The sequence below is a fragment of the Loxodonta africana genome, chromosome 2, assembly GCF_030014295.1.
Source record: "Loxodonta africana isolate mLoxAfr1 chromosome 2, mLoxAfr1.hap2, whole genome shotgun sequence".
NCBI lineage: Eukaryota > Metazoa > Chordata > Mammalia > Proboscidea > Elephantidae > Loxodonta > Loxodonta africana.
Window position 1 is genome coordinate 77,578,567 of NC_087343.1, and position 19,091 is coordinate 77,597,657.

The following is a 19,091-nucleotide window of genomic DNA, read 5'->3' on the forward strand; positions in this document are numbered from 1 at the left end:
GCGACGTCACTTCCCAGTTCTTCTTTCCCCTTCTGGCAAAAAGACGTTCCGCATCTTTGCAGCTGGGCAGACTTCCAGGTTTTTCCCGCCGCTACGCTGTGCGGTACATACTGCCTGAGTACTACACAGGTAAGGTCGCCTTAGCTGACGGCTCTGGATCTCTACGGAAAGATCCAAGTCTCTTCCTCTGCCTACGCCTCCTTCTCCCCATCGCTCCGCCCACCGGACAGCTTCTGCGTCATCCGGCCTGCGCCGCTCGTCATCTTCGCGCGACGAATCTGCCCTTTCCGTACGCGGTGTGTCATGGCGGCTCCTTAGAGGGTCCGCGTGAGTGAGCCAGAGCGGTCCAGGGGAGTCCAGTGGAGGTAAGTGAAGGAAGCTTCCATAGGTCCTTCCTGTGGTATCTGGCATGCTCTTTTGGGACTTCCCAGTCTCCTGCCGGATAATGGCTAAACTCCTTAACCGACCTCTTGGAATTCCCGCAATTTAGCTTGATCTATACTTTCCTTTTCTACGATCACATCTCTCCTACTGTCCACTGTAATCCGCGCCCTTATAACATAAAACCGACAGATTTCCACATCTGGCTTTGGTTATGAGGCTCCCTCAGTTTCAAATGGCCGCCCCCTTGGAGCCTCACTTCCCCAGCCCTCCCCTTCCGGTTTTGCGCCCATCTTAAGTGGTGAATCTGTCGAACATCCTCCAAACCAAAAAAAAAAAAAAAGACCTCGCGGCCGAGCCGATTCCTTATAGGACAGAGTAGAACTGCCCCATAGGGTTGCCAAGGAGCGGCTGGTGGCTTAGAACTGCTACCTTTTGGTTAGCAGCTGAGCTCTTAACCGCTGCGCCACCAGGGCTCCTTCTGAAATGGTACAGGTCTTTTAATCTTTCCGGGACCCTTCCAGTTAGAATTAAAAATCTCCCTCATCTGAGCTCTCAGCACTATGTTCGTTACTCATAGCATTTATTTGGTATTCTGCCTTGTATTGTAGTAGTATGTTATTCATTTATTCCCAGTTTTTCAGGCTCTTTTCTCTCCCCGGTAATTTTCTTATTCATTTGCACGTGATTTCTTGTCTGCATGCCTTTGCACAGTGCCGCTCCTGCTCCACCCGTCTCACGCTGTTCATTTTAATCTGGCAAGGCACTGCGCCTCACTTCTTCGCTCTAAAGCGTGACATTATTCTGTCGGGCACAGTTAGGCACTTCTTCACCTTAATACTGTATAATAAGGGGCAAACTAAGGCCTGGAGGACAAATCCGACTGAATACTTGTTTTTGTGTAGCCAGGGAGCTTAGAATAGTTCTTTTTGCAGATGAACATTTGCAACCTGAAGATGGAAAACACACATCTTTAATCCCAATTAAGCGAAATGTTATCTCCCCCAAAAGAATTCTATTCTTCTCATTTATAAACAAAAGATTGTACTTGTTATGCTTATTTTTATTTAATTCCATCAATTAAAAACTTGGGGAAATGTCTTTCTTGTTGTATAAGTACCAGGAGCCCGGGGGCGCAGTGGTTAAGAGCTCGGCTGGTAACCAAAGTGTCAGCAGTGCCAATCCACCAGCCACTCCTTGTAAACCCTGTGGGGCGGCTCTAGTCTATCCTATAGGGTCCCTTTGAGTCGGAATCGCCTAGACGGCAGTGAGTGTATAAGTACTTACATAATAGTCTTCATTTTGCCTTTTGGCCCATAAAGTGTAAAGATTTACTATCTGGCCCTTTACAGAAAAAGTTTGTGACAGTATACACACCACAATGCTTCCTTTCCTTCTTTCCACATTTTGTGGGCACTTTTTATCTTCCTGAAATGAAGTAGTTCAGTTCTGTGGGAGAAAAGATTAAAGAAATCATTACAATACAGTGTGATTTTGTGTGCTGACAGAATTATGCAATTCAAATAGGACCATAGAAGACTGACCTCTGACCTAGCTTAAGGACTCAGAGAAGGTTTCCTGGAGGACATGATCCCTGAGTTGAGCCTTAAATAAATAGGAAGTAAGTGGAGAAAGATCATTCCTAGCAGAGGGAACAAATGAGCAAAAACATTGAGGCCTGAAGGAGCTTGGTGTGTTAAGGGAACAATGAATGGTTGGGAATGACTAGTGGTGAGGCTGAAAAGGTAGACAAGGGCCAGATCTCAGAGGACCTTACATCTTAATGTTAATGAGCTTGGACCTATTTTCTGAGCAGTGTTGGGCTTTGTAGCAAAGCCAGCTTTGCACTGTGGTTAGATAACTCTGGTGGCTATTTGGAAGATGGTTGGCGGAGTCAGATCTTGGAATGACGTTGTACTATTTCAGTAGACGTGAGGGCATGAATTAGGACAGTGAAAATAGGGGTAGAGAGGACATGAAGATGAGAAAGAGTTGGGAAATAAAACCAGCAGGTATTAACCATTTGGATGTTAGAATTGAGGAGGAAGGACAAGCCAAAGCTGATTCCAGATTTCTAGCTGGTGCTGGTCACCAGCTGAAAGGGAGAGTACTGGAGTATGCATTCTATAAATGTTGAAATTGTATTATTTGTTCTCATGTGATCAGTGGATAGCTTTCTGTTGAAACAGCTTCTGCTTTTCCTGCTTCTAAGTAATGTCCAGTGATGTTAGAGGGGTGGGATGCTGGGAGTGGAATTGAGAAGCCTGTACCTATGGTAAAGGCCTGGAGTTGTCTAGGGTTTCTTGGGCCCTTGCACTTACTGTTTTCTCTGCCTGGAGTGCTTTTTTCTCAGTTAACTGCTGCCTCACTTTCTTTGAGTCTCTCTGCTCGAATGTTACCTTATCAGAGAGAACTTCCCTGCCACCCTGTATAAAAGGCATCCCATTTGTCATTTTCTGTTCCCCTTTTCTGCTTTTTTTAATTTTAGGACTTGTAAGTACTACATGATATATAGTTATTTATTCTTTCTCTCATCTCCCTCTCACCCCCTCAAGAATGAAACCTACACAAAGCAAGGGATTTTGTGAGTTTGGTTTTCTGCAATAACACTAGTGTCTATCACAATCCCTGTGCACAGTGAGTGGTGAGCTGGATTTTTTCCTCTCATCCCCTCTTTTAAAAGTCTCTGTAAACATTTAAAAAAAAAAAAAAGAGCTATACCAAAGCATGTCTATAAAACATTTGTTATATTTAAAATTTTATATTTCATACTTTTAACCCCACACAGAATGACCTCTAACCTCCTTTTTGAATGTGAAGCCTCGGGGCAGATGGTTCCCTATGGGTGCTTCTCCCCTTCTTCCATTGTGATTTACAACTCTTGTAAATGAAGAAGTGGTAAAGAATTAATTAGATTGGAAGCATGTTGTGAAATTTATTAGATTTGTTAGAGATATGGGCTGTGTTACATTTAATTTGCCCATCTAGACTAGAATCCTACCTTTGGGGGCTCTAGCCCTTTTATACCTCAACCTTTGAAGACTGCTTTTATGCTGACAGCATAGTAAGGTGAAGATACTTGATACCACTTTATCAGGTTGAAAATTAAGACATTTTAGAATTTCCATCTCCATGCACAAAGGATCAGATCACTGGGATGCAGTAGGGTTTTCACTGGATGATTTTTCAGAAGTCTATTACCTGTCCTGGCCTGGAATCCCCTCTGAAGCCTGTTCAACATCATAGCAACGCGCAAGCCTGCACTGATAGAGGGTGGCTGTGCTTGAGGTGCGTTGGCTGGGAATTGAACCAGGGTCTCCACATGGAAGGTGAGAGTCTTACCACTGAACCACCACTGCTCCCAAAGGAAATATGAAAATTTAAATTTATCTTCAAGGAAAAACCAGTTCACTTCACTGGTGTTTATAATTTACCCTTCATAGAAAAGCCCCTTACATCTTTTGGAAACATAAAAGCATATCGTGTTGCCTACTTTGCTTAAAATGACTTGGCTTCCAAATGTTAGAATCAAATCTAAACTTCTCATCCTTGTACAAGAATCTCTGTGGTCCGATTCCTATTTCTCCAGCTGAATCTCTGGATCACCTCTCCTGGGCTCAATGTGTTCTAGCTGCACTGACCTCCTCCCTGTTCTTGGAACCAGCCAGATCCCTTCCTTGACCCTAGGACCGTGCTCTTGTTCTTCTTCCAAGTCTCCCCTTGACCTGTGCTTCGTCTCATCCCAGAAAGGCCTTTCCTTTCCACTCTGTCTAAAGTGGCCTTTGCAGCTCTCATTGCTCTGTTAGTTTCTTTCACAGTACTTATTGCAAAAAAAAGAGTTTTATCCCCTTTTAATCATTGATTGTCATGTTTTATCAAAACAGCCTTTTAGAATATGTCACACCTAATTATTTTGGTGTTATTGATGCACTGTTTTCAGGCCTTTAGGAATAGTTAATAAGTAGCACCACTGGAATCATTCATCTTTATCATAGTACCTAAAATTGAGTCTCTTGCAATTGAATAGTTCTGGAAAAATCTTTGGCTTAATTACAAAGGTTTGAGTTCATTTTTATCTTATTCTGTTACTTTAATACAGAATTTAATTTCAGAATCGCTTTATTCCTGTTTCTTCCCCTATCTTTTAAATTAATTAATTTAACTTAAGCTTCTACATTTGATTTTTAGCTTTTAACTCAGTTTTATTTCAAGCTTCTGCCTTTGGATATTAGCTCTGCTTTCCTTTCTTGGCCTTTTTAGGCTCTCAGAAAGTCAGGTCCCTAGACTATAATTAAACCAAACCAAAACCCCACTGCCGTCGAGTCGATTCTGACTCATAGTGACCCTACTCATATGAGTATGAGTAGACTATAATATTACAGGTTAAATTTTCATCTTCAGTTTAACTTCAGGAAAATTTTGCACTTGTAGCTTCACCTCAAGGTTTTTTTTTTTTTTTTTTTGTCCCCAAAAAAGGAAGAAAGCTCCATGCCAGTGTGCGTCTCTCTGTTTTGACTCCTGGGAGGTTGAGCCAGATTTATTCCCAGTGTTGTAAACTGGCTGGTCAGGTATGAGAACATCTGTGTCCAGCTCAGAGACTGCAGAATGGCAGCCTGGTTTGTATTCTTCCTGCTTCCTTTAGCTTGTCTCCTCTGGGTTACAGTTAAATAGCTTATTGGTCACTAATCTAAATGCTGCCTCATAGCTTTTTGAAGGAAGGTAGAGTGAAAAATCACAACTATATGTTCCTGGTTATCAATAATATGTGTATATGATTTTTTTTTCTCTTCAGAATTAAGGCAGAATCTCTACTATTATTTCTAACATCAATTCCAAACTATCGATCCTTGGACAACAGTGCAATTATATGAAATCATGGCTGGTTATAAGCCTGTAGTTATTCAGACATACCCTATACTTGGTGAAAAAATCACTCAAGATACCCTGTACTGGAACAACTATAAGGTAAGCGTGAGCAGTACCGGCGGAGCAGAGGATTTACATTTATGCCAATTTCTCCAGCATATGTTATACTTTGGATAATAAAGTAGAGAACTAATAACTAAAAAAAAAATCCATAAGCCGTTCATAGTTTGGATGGAAAATTTAGTATCTGATTTTTGGGGGGGATTTTTATATGAAAATCTACACAGCTTAATCAGTGTAACCATGCAAGTGCCCAGCACAAAGTAGATGATCGATCAGGGCCAAATGAATTATGACTTAGAATTTGAATCTCATGCAAGAAGTTTTTTTTTTTGTCTTTTTTAATCTAAGGAAGAAGTGGTATGAAATTAATTCTTCTACCCATTTATAAGGAGGGAAATTGGTATAAACATTCTGGAAGGCGATTTCATAACATTTATCATGATTAAAAAAAAATACATATACCCTTTGACTCTGCCGTCCCAGCTTGGAACTTGCTCAATAAATATACCCCCAAATATGCTACCATGGGGGAAAAAAAAAAATTTTTTTTTTAATTCATAAAGATGTTCACTGAAGTATTATTTGTAATATCACAAATCTTGAAAACCCTGTATTTATTAGTATTGGACCGATAAAAACCAAAAACTCACTGCCATCGAGTCAGCTCTGACTCATTGTGACCCCATAGGGTCTCCAAGGCTGTAAATCTCCAAGGAAGCAGACTGCCACATCTTTCTCCTGCACAGCTGCTGGTGGTTTCGAACCACTGACCTTTTGGTTAGCAGTCCAGCGCTTTAACCACTGCACCACCAGGGCTCAGCCTTGTAATGAATGGTAAATCTGTTGCTCGTATGAAAAGTTAATTAGATGTGTTATTAAGTGAAAAAAAACAACAAGATGCAGAACAGCCTGCCTTGTATGATGTTTGTATCAATTAAAAGATACATGGATAAATACATGCTGTTATAGCCGTAACTTTATTTTTTCCTGGAAAAAATCACAGAACAACTGAAGAGAAAGAGTGGGGTGTGGCTTTCTATTTACTTTTATTTACTCTAATGGCAACAAGAATAGGCTGGGTGATGGAATTATGGACCTTTTGCTTTTCTTCGTATTTCTATATTAAATACCTAATAAATGTTAGAAAGAATGAAAAGAAATGGTCTGTAAGAGATAATATAATGCGTAAATATGTCTTGCCATCGTAATTCTGTTAATACTATGCTTTATCTTTCATTAAGACCCCTGTGCAGATTAAGGAATTCGGTGCTGTGTCAAAAGTCGACTTTTCTCCACAGTCTCCATATAATTATGCAGTCACAGCTTCCTCACGGGTAAGCTTAATGTGAAATTTCTTTATTTTTCTTTTGTATGATTTAGATTTACTACTGATAAATTGAGCCATCTGGTGAAATACTGTGTTTTTTATCTTGTGATAGATTCATATTTATGGCCGATACTCCCAAGAACCCATAAAAACCTTTTCCCGATTTAAGGACACAGCGTACTGTGCTACTTTTCGACAGGATGGTAAACTGCTTGTGGCTGGCAGTGAAGACGGTGGAGTTCAGCTTTTTGATATAAGTGGGAGGGCTCCCCTCAGACAGTTTGAAGGCCATACAAAGTAAGAGGCAATTGATTTTTATGTGTTCTTGTGTTTTGTCTTAAGGTCTATTCTTTGTCTGAGCTTTGACTAAAAATAGAGGGCAGTTCTGTGTACCTATATACTTCATTTCCTAGTTCTTCTAAGACTTAACCTGGGCCCTGTGGTCCAGTTTTATGGATCTCATGAATTTCCTAGAATTGGAATTGGATGTAACATCTTAGGAAGTGTCAGTTTATCTAGGGAGATTTTCTGTAGCTTTCATGGACTCTTCACCTGTGATGCAGTTGAGGTTATGAACAATCGATCTAAAGGCTCTCTCACAACTGTTAACCAGAGCTCTGTAGACTTGGACTATCTTAGAGATTCTCTTTTTGAAGTCAGGTTGGGAGGTGGAATTTCTTTTCTTGGATTTGTAGTATTTTTACCCCTTAATGAACTGGATGGCGAGGGCAATTTTATCTTATAACTCTGTTTTCAGGATTACTAATGTCTTTGCTGAAATTTGCTATTAATTTAAAATCTCAAAAGTCTCTCTTACAGTATATTATTAGGGTGGTCTTACCCCATCAATGATGTATTTAAAATATAACAGAAATTCACTAACATGATCCTACTTAGACATGCCTTTTTAGAATTTTTTTTTAACTACCCTTTTTGAAATTTTTAAAAATAAAGTGCCGTTGCTCTAGCATTTAGAACTTTAATTTTCATTAAGCAGCTAAGTGAAATTGCTAAATATTAGAAAAATATAATTGTTAGGCCACTGTTTCATATTCTTATTACCTTCGTAGTGCCAGGGGTATTTAAACTTTTTAATTGGCCTGGGGGCAGACACCTGTTTTAAAGGTTTTCTTTTTCTTTCATGATTTCCACCTACAATTATTCCCTGAAATTTAACTGCTTTTTTTTGTTATCTGGGAAAAGGAGTATTTTATTTATGTTAGAAGGTGCCAGGAACATTTTTTCTTGCTTTTTATATACTCATCCTTGATCTTTCAGAGCAGTTCACACAGTAGATTTTACAGCTGACAAATACCATGTGGTGTCTGGGGCTGATGATTATACCGTTAAGCTATGGGATATTCCAAACTCCAAAGAAATTCTGACATTTAAAGAACATTCTGATTATGTGAGGTGTGGATGTGCTAGCAAACTGAACCCAGATCTCCTTGTAACAGGTTAGTGAACTCTGTTTTTCTCTCCTGACATAGATAATCTTACTATGATATACTATAATATTGTTTTGGGCCTTTTGGAATTAAGGGGTGTAAAAAAATGTTTATAAAGCAATATGTTCCTGTTCACTTATCCAATTGTTTTGTTTTCATTTTCTTCTTTTGGTGGTGGTTCCTAGTGTCCTCCAAATGTGTTTGGAAATATCAGGCTGCCTTGATGTCAGAGTTATAATGGGTTTAGTACCCTGGTTTCCACAGAGCCTCTAGCAGCCAAGAAGCAAAGACAATGTAGTTCAGCCTTTGGGTGCCTGTGCAAGGATTCCCAGACCATTCTGTAGTGGGCAGTAGCATGAATACAGAAATAATTTACGATGGAAGTAAGTTAGATTCTGTGTGGTATAGTATGTTGGTATAGTATAGTGCTGCCTCAAAACCAATTAGTGTAGCAGGGGGCTTGGAGATACTGTGTTTTCATGAAATACATGTGTCTTTTAAAAATTTCATCTAAGGTTTTCTCCTTTTAAAGTTTATGTTTGGAATATATATATGTGTGTGTGTATGTATAAATATATATATAGTTTTAAATGGTGAAACTCATGTCATACAAAAATTGACATTTTAGGGTCATATGATCATACTGTAAAGATGTTTGATACACGAACCAATGAGAGTGTTATCTCTGTGGAACATGGGCAGCCAGTGGAGAGTGTCCTGCTTTTTCCCTCTGGAGGTCTTCTGGTGTCAGCAGGTATTTGTTTTAAGAATTGCTTTCACCAGTATTGTTGGGCTTGAATCATATATTTCTGTATCAGTTGCTGTGTATAATTTGTCAGTGTATAATTACATTGCATATTGAAGTTTTCGTCAGGCAGTTGATAAAAGGGGTAGGCAGGTAGTTATTTACTGAGTATCTAATGTGAGCCAGACACTGTGTTATTATATAAATGTTAATTCTAATGTCCCACATCATTTTGCACAATTTGGTCCCTATTTTATAGCTAAGGAAATAAATAAAAGTTATAACTAACTTGTCCACGGCAAAGCTGATAGATGGCAGACTGAAACCCCAGAACTTGAAAACTTAGATTGCATATATAAGCCTGTGCCATCTTGTTTGACCCTAGAAATCTAGGTCTTATTCCTCAGTTATTCCTATCTAAGAGATCTCTGGGAGCTTTTACAATTTAGGCTCTTTCAGACCTAGAATCAGGCTTGTCTCTTACGTGGCTTTCTTGACTGAAATAGCATTAATGCGCATATTGCTGATATTGCTAGACAAAGATAATGTGGAGTAAGAAGGGGCTTTGATACATTTTTGTATCATTGAAACTTTGGGTTTTTTTTTTTTGTCTGTTATGCTGGCCTAGTGCATTTTCATAATTATAGTGGGAGAAATAAATCGCTTTTTAATTTGTCAGTAAAGCCACAGTTAATATGTTGACATTTGAAGAATTTGGGGGTAATATGTATACTTGAGGAAACTCTGGTGGCATAGTAGTTAAGAGCTACGGCTGCTAACCAAAAGCTCGGCAGTTCAAATCCACCAGGCACTCCTTGGAAACTCTGGGGCAGTTCTACTCTGTCCCGTAGGGTCGCTATGAGTCAGAATCGACTCGATGGCAGTGGGTTTGGTTTGATTTTTGTATGTATACTTGATAGCATATATATATATGTATAGCTCTTTTTTTAAAGCTTAATTCTAAGATCCAAGTAAAAATTATCCTGTTTTATACTCTTCCCAGTACTTATTTGATTTAAAAATAAGTTGATCACCTTGTCAGACATACGCATTTTGAGAAGGGGTATATGATCAAGTCGAACAGGGAGACTAGAAACCTGTATGCTGACCTCCCCTATGCTACCTAAACTGGGCAATCCCTTGACTTCTCTGGACCTTGAAAATGAGAGGTTGGACTAGGTCTGTGGTTTCACACTCTGATGCCTCTCCTGAGCTCCACACGTGACTGGGGGCTGTGAAATAAGGTCCAGACCCTATTCTCCAGTCAGGAGAGATCTTCAACTTGAATAAGAACAAACTTAACTTTTTCCACCCTTTTTCCTGGTTTACCTACTAGGCTTTTGTTTAAGCTTTTATTGAAAGAAAAGATACTACGTTAAAAACTTTTTAAAATACTAGATTAAATTACTTCTAAGAATCCTTCCAACTCTTAGGTTAAAAGTTATAGGAAAGTTTTTTTTAGTTTTGTTGAAATTCACAAAATTTTTAGGAAATAAAACCTACTTTATTCATTTCCGTGGTTATACAAAATTCCTTTTAAAGAATGATTTTATTATACCTTTCTTAAAATATTTTTGGTTATACTTCCCATTTTGCTAGACACTTCGGTTTTCTTTACAAATATGAGATTGTTTAATCACCCTAACAGCTGTGTGGGATAGATGGTGCTGTTCAGTCACACACCTAGTGAGTGGTAGAGCCACGATTTACACCAGGCTCTGGATTCCCTCACTTACCTCCTCACTAGGGAGTGTCTAGTGCAGAAGGCTTTTCAGATCATTGAAAATTTGAATCGATAGGCAGAATATCAAACTAATGATTGCTTCTGCTTATAGGTGGTCGTTATGTTAAAGTCTGGGACATGTTAAAAGGAGGACAGTTGTTAGTGTCTCTGAAAAATCATCACAAAACTGTGACGTGTTTATGTTTGAGCAGCTCTGGACAGAGGTTACTCTCTGGCTCACTGGATAGGTTAGTATTTTAATTTTCTTTGTTCATTTTAGTGTACAAGTGTTTACTATTTGAGGAAATGAGTTATCTCAGCAATATTTGTGATGAATATTTTGCTAAATGCTGTCTATGAACAAAAAAATCTTTGAGTTGAAAAAAAGTTTTGATCTTTTATTTGCTTATAGCCAACTTATTTTCTCGACAGTTTATTGCTTAAATTTACATAGTTAAGCAATTTTATTGGCCCACATGAGTATTAATCTCTTAATTTATATTATTCTATATAGTTTCTTTTAAAATCGTGATTGTATATTCATATATTTTGAAATATGAGTATATGCATATATTCTGGTATATAGTCTTTAAAATCTTAAACTTTATGTGAAAATTTCTGTACATTCATGTGGTCCAGTCATTCCTATTTTAATAGGTATTTAATATTCCATTAGTTAACATACTATGACAGCCCTGTCTAGTAGAAATATAATACAAGCCCTCATATGTCATTTTAAATGTTTTAGTAGCCACATTAAAAAAGGTAAAAAGAACTAGGCCAAATTACTTTAATAACATCTTATTTAGCCCATTATATCTAAATGTTATCATTTCAACATGTAATCAATATAAAAATTATTAGCAAGATACTACAAACAAGCATCTAATACATGCACTATGATGCAATAATATGACGATTAAAGTGAAATATAGTCCTACCAAAGCAATAAAACTGTTTAAATAGAACAGTATTTTACACTGCCTCAGTTATTAAATTTAAATTAATTAAAATAAAAACCTTAGTTCCTCATTTTCATTGGCTACATTTCAAGTGCTCAGTAGCCACATGTGGCTAGTGGCTGCCATATCATACAAGGCAGTTCTAGAATTTACTTATATTCATCTGTTGTTGGTCATCTTATTTCATATTTCCTTTTTTCACTATTAGGAAAAGCCTTGGTTTTCAGCATGCTTATTAAAATGTTTACGTATTTTAAAAGCTAGAAAATATATATTTTTTAAATTTTTGTAAAAATTCTTTGTACTTTAGATGAAGGTTTACAGAGCAGACTAGTTTCTCATTAAACAATTAATACATATTGTTTTGTGACATTGGTTGCCAACCCCATGACTTGTCAGCACTCTCCCCTTCTCATCCTTGGGTTCCCCATTACCGGCTTTTCTGTTCCCTCCTGCCTTCTTGTCCTTACCCCTGGGTTGATGTACCCATTTAGTCTCATTTTGTTTTATGGGCCTGTCTAATCTTTGACTGAAGGGTAAACCTCGGGATAGAGAATATTTTTAATACAAAGGAAATTATTATATAAATATATGGCAATTTATCTGAAATAGTATTACTAGGCAATTTAGGGTTTGATTTCTAGAAGTGTCCCTAGAAAGTTGGCTCTGTTGGCAGTGGTTCTCAGCCTGGAGTAACCTTGCCTCCCAGGGGACTTTTGGCAATGTGTAGAGACATTTTTGGTTGTCACGACTTGGGGCTGGGTGCTATTGGCACCTAGTGGGTAGAGGACAAGCATACTACTAACCATCCTACAGCGAACAACCCACCACAACAAGGAATTGCCCAGCCCAAAATGTCAATAGTGCCAGTGTTTGGAAACCCTGCCCTTTTGACTCCTGGTGTACTTTCACTGATACTTTTTCTTTACTTGCAGGTTTTATCTTCAGATGGCAGTGATTCATGATCTAGCCTTCTGTTTATAAGGGATTATTTTAAAAGTTTTTATATAAACATTATGGCTAGTGCTGATAGTTCATTTTTTAAGGGATTCAGTTTGTAACTAATATTACTAATTGTTCTTAACTGTTGTGTGAATTTTGATATTTACATGTTGAATTTTCAAAAATAGAAACTTTGTATTTTATATTTATTTCCAAGATTATTTGTGACAAAGCTTTCTTTTTTATTAGGAAGGTGAAAGTATACAGCACTGCTTCCTACAAAGTAGTCCACAGTTTTGATTATGCAGCTTCAATTTTGAGTCTTGCACTTGCAGTAAGTACTTTTAGCCCTTTGTAAAACATTCCCTAAGCTAGCCTATTAAACAAAAATAAAGTGGAATTTTAGGTTTTATCTTTTGGAATTTAATAAGTCTTTTTCTTCTTGCCGCATTGAATGTTTGCATTAACACGATTGCTAGAATCTGTGACTTGTGCTAATAACTTAGCATGAATTCAGATGTAGGTCCCACTCTCTGTAGCTTCCAGCTAAGCACAGTGCTAACGCTGGATTCAAGGGCTTGGAGATTGATACATCTCTCTTTAACACATTTCATCAAGGGTGTTACAATTCTTTAGAAAGGCAAGTTGGCTCTATAAGCAAAAAGTAAATAAATAAGTACAAATAAAATACCCCTGTTTTTGATTGACTGTTTTTTCTGGAATGTCCACTTGCAAGTTTCACGAGGAGCCGTATTTGAGGAGGAGGAGTTTGAATACATTATGTAGAAATCTACTGGGAGAGGAAAACCTTTTTCCAGAACATTTACTTAGCAAGATTGTGGAAAGTCGTGCCATGCTGTAATCCCTTTTCTAATGAGAGTGCAGAAAAATATGATTTTGAAACTGTCCCGAGATATCATGAACTGGGTTGTCATTATACAAACTTTGCCAATGATATTTTGCCTCAAGTATAATAAGTTCTGTCAACATATGGTATCCTAGTGACCAAAAAAAATGATTTTGCTTTAACTTTTTGTCACAGATAATTGTTAGGCAGGGTACCTATTTCTGAGTGGAACTGTTGCTGAAAGTGTGGATAAGCAGCAAACGTTATAACTGTTATTTAGAGAAAAAGTACTATAAGTTATGAGTTCGGGATAGACTCACTTATTTTTCTAATTGCTGTTAGCATGAAGATGAGACAATAGTTGTAGGAATGACCAATGGAATACTGAGTGTTAAACATCGGAAATCTGAAGCAAAGAAGGATGCTTCTTCCAGGAGACGAAGGCCTGCATATCGAACCTTTATTAAAGGGAAAAACTACATGAAGCAACGGGTATTTGTGTATTTCTCTTTTTTTTTTAAGAGGTGAAATTTGTTAAAGTAGTAAAGTAGTCAACTCCATCTTTGAACATTACTGAGAAGTGTAGTTTAGATGGTATTTAACTTTATTTTGCTTTCTTCTACCTCAGATATATCTCTAGATTGCTATATGTTGTTTTTAGGTGCCATCGAGTCGATTCCGACTGATAGTGACCCTGTGTACAGCAGAATGAAACACTGCCTGGTCCTGCGCCCTCCTCACAATTGTTGTTATGCCTGAGCCCATTATAATGAGTAACAAGGGCTCCTTTAATTAATATCCTGAATCGTAATATAATGTTATAGTGCTTTACCATAGTCATAATGATATCTTTCACACACTTTTCATCTTCTAAACAACTGTGAAAAGTAGTAGAGCCAGATTGCCCCCATTTGGCATCTGAGAAGATTGAGATGCATCCAGGATTGCATTACGGTAGCCAAGAGTTGTAGAGACTAGATTGTATTAGCTTTAGTTCTGTTTTTACTAAGTCCCATTGCCTGCCATGTAAAGAGAATTAAAAGGAGGAATTTTTGCCTAGAATTGAGTTACTGTGTGTGTGTCGTAAGTTAAAATCATAGGTAAGTAAGAACATTGATGTGTTTGCTTCTTTCCATTTTCATCTAATCTGCATTATGGACAGAAGAACATTATTTGTGATATAGTTCAGGGATACTCTAATTAAAAAAAAAACTGCGACCATTGAATAAAACTTTATACAGATTTTGATTTTTCTCTTCTATAAATTTACTTTTTAATATAGGATGACGTTTTGATCAGTAGACCATCAAAAAAACACCTGGAATTGTATGACAGAGATCTAAAAAATTTCCGGATTTCTAAGGCGCTGGACAGAGTCCTTGAGGTGGGTGAGGAGCATGTTCTTAAAAGACTTGTTTTATTCCTTGCCTTATGCATAACCATGCCTTGGGACTGTGAAGACAAAAACCTCTTCAAACTTGATAATTTTTAGTAGTGAGTTCCAAGGCTGATTTTCATCTCGTGCTGTCTTGTTTGCTCGTGTTGACATTTTTGCAAAAATTTGTAGCCCGAAGTTACAATGAAGACACCTGAGGTTACAGTTTCCATCATAAAGGAGCTAAATCGAAGAGGAGTTCTTGCGAATGCTCTTGCCGGTCGGGATGAAAAGGAACTCAGTCGTCTTCTTAATTTTTTGATAAGGTATGTTTTAAGTTCCGGGAAACACTTGGGTTTTGTATCTGAAGTCCTTTATTAGCAAGTGAGAAACATTTACTTTTTAGTTTGATCTTTGTAGAGAGCTGGTGGAATAGATAAATCTATTTTAAGGATTTCAAAAGCATTTGCAAGTTTCAATAAACAGGATTTTTTCTTTGTAGGAATCTGTCTCAGCCAAGATTTGCTCCTATTTTGATAAATGTTGCTGAAATGATTATCGGTAAGTAGTTAAAACTTGAAAATACTAACATGCTTGTAAAAGTAGAGATGTAAAATAATCTAATCAATGACAGCAACAAATAGATGCAGTTTAAAATACCATAAAACATTTCCAGTGGTGGCACTTTAAATTAGTGGGACTAGGGATATTACATATTTTTTTAAAGTTTTATAAACATTTATGATGATCATGTCAATTTTTTTCTTAATGAAAAAATAAAAATAAGTCAAAATCTCCACTCTGTACTTTCTGTAATTAGTTTTTTGAAATACTCATTCAGATGGATTGTTATGCTTTCGTATAAATTGTGAGTAGACTTTTCAATGTCTTTATATATAATATTTGTATACTTTTTCGGGAAACCCTGGTGGTGTAGTGGTTAAGTGCCACGGCTGCTAACCAACAGGTTGGCAGTTTGAATCCGCCAGGCGCTCCTTGGAAACTCTATGAGGCAGTTATACTCTGTCCTGTAGGGTCGCTATGAGTTGGAATCGACTCGACAGCAGTGGGTTTGGTTTTTATACTTTTCCTAAACAATACTTTTCGCTTATTGTATAGAATGATATTTCTAGTTAATATATTTTCTCTTTTTCTAGATATATATTTGCCTGTGATCGGTCAGTCACCTGTAGTGGATAAAAAGTTTTTGTTACTTCAGGGACTTGTAGAAAAAGAGATTGATTACCAAAGAGAACTGCTAGAAACCTTGGGGATGATGGAAATGCTTTTTGCTACTACGACAACAAAAGAAAGCACTTTTACATTGGAACATAAATCTGATGAATTTCTGGAAAACAGGAAGATAGAATCATAGTGCCTGCTGAATACCATAAGAACTGACTTGAAGTAGATTTAACTCTATTAACTATTGGAAAGAGGATCTCCTTGGTACATTAAAAAAACTATTTACAGAGTAATTTTATGGAAGAGACTGGGATGATTATGATTGGAAGATTAGTACCTGTTTTAAGACATGATGTCCCATGTAATATTTTGAGTTATTTTATAACATCTTCAGCTGGAAGATCTCAGTGGTTCTGATCACTTATGTTCACCTTGGATGAGTTGATACTAATTTTAATACAGTTAAAGTTCTGTATCAAAATTTGGGTAAGCATTCAGATGGGAGTTCAAATATGAATGCTTTCTGGAGAAGGCTTCAACTGGGAATTCTGCCAAAGAAATAGGGCTTTACTGTTTTTTTTTTTTTTTAACTTCTGTCCTGGAAAAAAGCAAAACAAAAACAAACAGCAACAACAAAAATCCCTTTATTCACTCTCATCAGTGCACTGGGAACTTCCAGGCCCCTTGAGCCTGTCTCTCCTCCCCTCTTGGTGTCAGTCACTTGTCTAGGTCACAAGCTCTTTTTGAGCTGGTAATAGAGCAGTATCCTTTTCCAAGTGCGGAAAATCAATGGCCAGCTTTGGATAATTGACACTAGCTGGACCTGTGTTTGCAGAGTGTGATGAGGCAAGATTGAGATTTCAAAATGATGCTTTCCATCCCAGATGTTTCTTGAACCTTGACTCTTTTTTGCTCTGTGGACTTACTGGACCACGTTTTTTCTTCTTTCCTTAAATATACAGCATTTCTGTCAGGTTTTCAACTTCAGGCCAGAGGAATAATAAAATTTACCATTTCACTTTATAATACACTGAAACCTGAGAGAGCTGGAGCTTGACGCAAGTACCTTGTTTTTCCAGGTCTCGAAAGTTTTCTGCTTTTGACAGCGCGCAGTCTTACCACTTTTCTATTGCTCTCTATTAGTGGAAAATATTTTGAGTTTTCCTTCTCTGTTAGGTTTCCCCCTTATACAGGTTCTGGCTTTTGCAGCTTTTACTGTAATGAGCCTTTCACACATACGCTTGGAGCTTACCTTGTAGCTAACTTCTACCTCTTTAAAAACCATTTTCTCTGATCTCCTCTGAGATATTTCTCTATTCTTCGCAATCATCCTGTGTTTCAAAACCCCAAACCAGAGTAACTTTGAAAAATGGTTGTGTTTTTTAAAATTTCAATGTAAATCACATCTTTTATAAAAAGATTTGTATTTTCTTTTTGGCTGTCTTAGATGTATCAGTTCCTGGTGGATATTCACAGGCTAGTGTCTCCTAACACGTTTATTTCACAGTTGCTACCGCTCCTACCTTTCCCCAGTTCTTCCCTGTAACAAGTAATTATCTGTAAGGAAATATGTCTCAAGCTAAAAGAGTCCTTCGTTAGAGGAAGGTTTTGTAATGGGCATCTCCTCATGAATTAAATTCTGTAAATTGAGATTTTTTTTCTTAAGAAGGGAAAAAGTGGGATACATGCGTTCTAGTAATGACATATTTTCAAAGACAGGGCCTGGTTTGCCTTTCATGAACTGATTTAAGCAGAAGGAGGGATCTCGGAAAGCAATCATATGGCGTTTGTAAGGAATCAGGAGCTTGTTACCCTGAGTATGGGATTAGTCAGGGTCAGAAGCTGTATCTTCAGGTTAAGAAAAGGTTAATTTATTTAAATAAGATTTCTATTTAAAAAGCTTTTTTTTTAAAAAAAAAAAAACATTTAACTTCATAGGTATGCTGATAACTTGTATACTAGTAGAACCTAGAAGTCGAAATTCTATCTAAAACTAGCTGCCATCGATTGTGTACCATGCGACGAGGGTCTCCCAATACCATATCTTGTCTGATTCTCACCACAGCCGTCCCAGGTTGCTCTTATGTTCTCATTTAACGCTGCATTATCTAAAGTAGCTCTTCACCCTTCAGGTCCCCAAGCCTGAGCGCCTACATCATCCCAGCTCTCAGAACTGCCTGCCTGCAACCTAACCTACCTATTCCCACTAACAAAACTTCACCAAGTGCGGCAGTTGTCAAATGAAGTATGTAATGACTACAAATTTTCAAAAAGGCTGGGAAACAATTCCTATAGTCACCAATACTTTTGTGTTACGTTGAGAAGTGGTTTTTACACATGGGGACAAACTGTGTAGTATTTGCACTTTGAAGTATTTAAACAGTTGGTGTATTACAGTATGCAACATTGGCCTTAAAATTCTAATTTACAGTGCTTGACATTTTCAGACTTATGGTTTATAGTTAAAAGGTATTTTAAAATGTTAATAAGCCTGCGGAAATAGTGGAATGTTTCAAAGAACTTAGAAAGTCTTCTGTGTGTTTAATTTATTGTATTTATAAGAGTTAAGCACTTGGGAAAGTTTTGCTTGTTGGGTCAATCATTTGAAGTGCTGCTTAAAAGAAAATCAAATACCTTAAATGTATACATGCTGTTAAATTGTTTAAAGGAATTTGAATTGTAAATGGTACTGCTTAAAAAAAATTTACTCTGTTCAACTTAAATGAACTTTATCAAACCTTAAAGACCCCCTTTGAAAGTGATTATTAAAATGTTCTAGATTTCTAAATGGAATATTTGTAAGTCCAATTTAAAAGCTTAAGGAAGGTTAAGTTTTACAATGTTTAGCTTTAATGAATACAGTCTTTTCTATGAGCAAAATGCCCTCCCGGACACTAAAAATTCTGTCATTTATAAGTGGTAGACTATATGCCTGTTCCCCTGGCCATAGTTGATTGGACCAGGGCTGGGACACCCGATTCAACTCTTCTCTAAACAGCAATTTGTAATTGGGACTTATAATCAAATTTCTTGATTAGGGAAATGCGGGTGGCTGAGAAAAGGCCGGCTCTGAATGTAAAGCTGGCTTTGATAGTTTCCCTAGCCTTGGCACAGAGGGTAAAAAGGGAGATTGGAATGAAAAGCCTGAGGTTTTCCTTAAAAGACACGTTAGCTTTGGGGAGGCTGAGCAGGGACTGGTCTAGTGAGCCTGTGGAAAGACTGTTTCC

General features: G+C 37.4%; 1 protein-coding gene across 4 annotated transcripts; it reads left to right on the top strand.

Moving 5' to 3' along the window:
* Positions 1–250: 250 nt before the first annotated feature.
* On the top strand, positions 251–18,652 carry UTP15 (UTP15 small subunit processome component). Of its 4 annotated transcripts, none has more exons than XM_023545537.2 (14): positions 253–365; positions 4,858–4,997; positions 5,174–5,346; positions 6,552–6,644; positions 6,750–6,934; positions 7,916–8,094; positions 8,714–8,839; positions 10,666–10,801; positions 12,707–12,791; positions 13,647–13,796; positions 14,587–14,688; positions 14,872–15,005; positions 15,182–15,240; positions 15,837–18,652. In XM_023545537.2, exons 3-14 carry the CDS (start codon positions 5,257–5,259, stop codon positions 16,052–16,054), a joined length of 1,557 nt encoding a protein of 518 aa, XP_023401305.1. In that variant the 5' UTR covers positions 253–365; positions 4,858–4,997; positions 5,174–5,256; the 3' UTR covers positions 16,055–18,652. The 4 variants fall into 4 exon arrangements, with proteins under 4 accessions (XP_003408145.1, XP_023401305.1, XP_023401306.1 ...); XM_023545538.2 differs by having other exon boundaries at positions 4,858–4,949; XM_003408097.4 differs by lacking the exon at positions 4,858–4,997 and having other exon boundaries at positions 251–365.
* Positions 18,653–19,091: the final 439 nt, after the last annotated feature.

What these genes read in the sequence shown, in the direction of transcription:
- UTP15 (XM_003408097.4), top strand. Translation starts at nt 5,257, where the DNA reads ATGGCTGGTTATAAGCCTGTAGTTATTCAGACATACCCTATACTTGGT. An exon ending in CAGTCACAGCTTCCTCACGG is followed by an intron (nt 6,645 to 6,749) that starts GTAAGCTTAATG and finishes ATCTTGTGATAG; the next exon opens with ATTCATATTTATGGCCGATA. An exon ending in CGCTGGACAGAGTCCTTGAG is followed by an intron (nt 14,689 to 14,871) that starts GTGGGTGAGGAG and finishes AAAAATTTGTAG; the next exon opens with CCCGAAGTTACAATGAAGAC.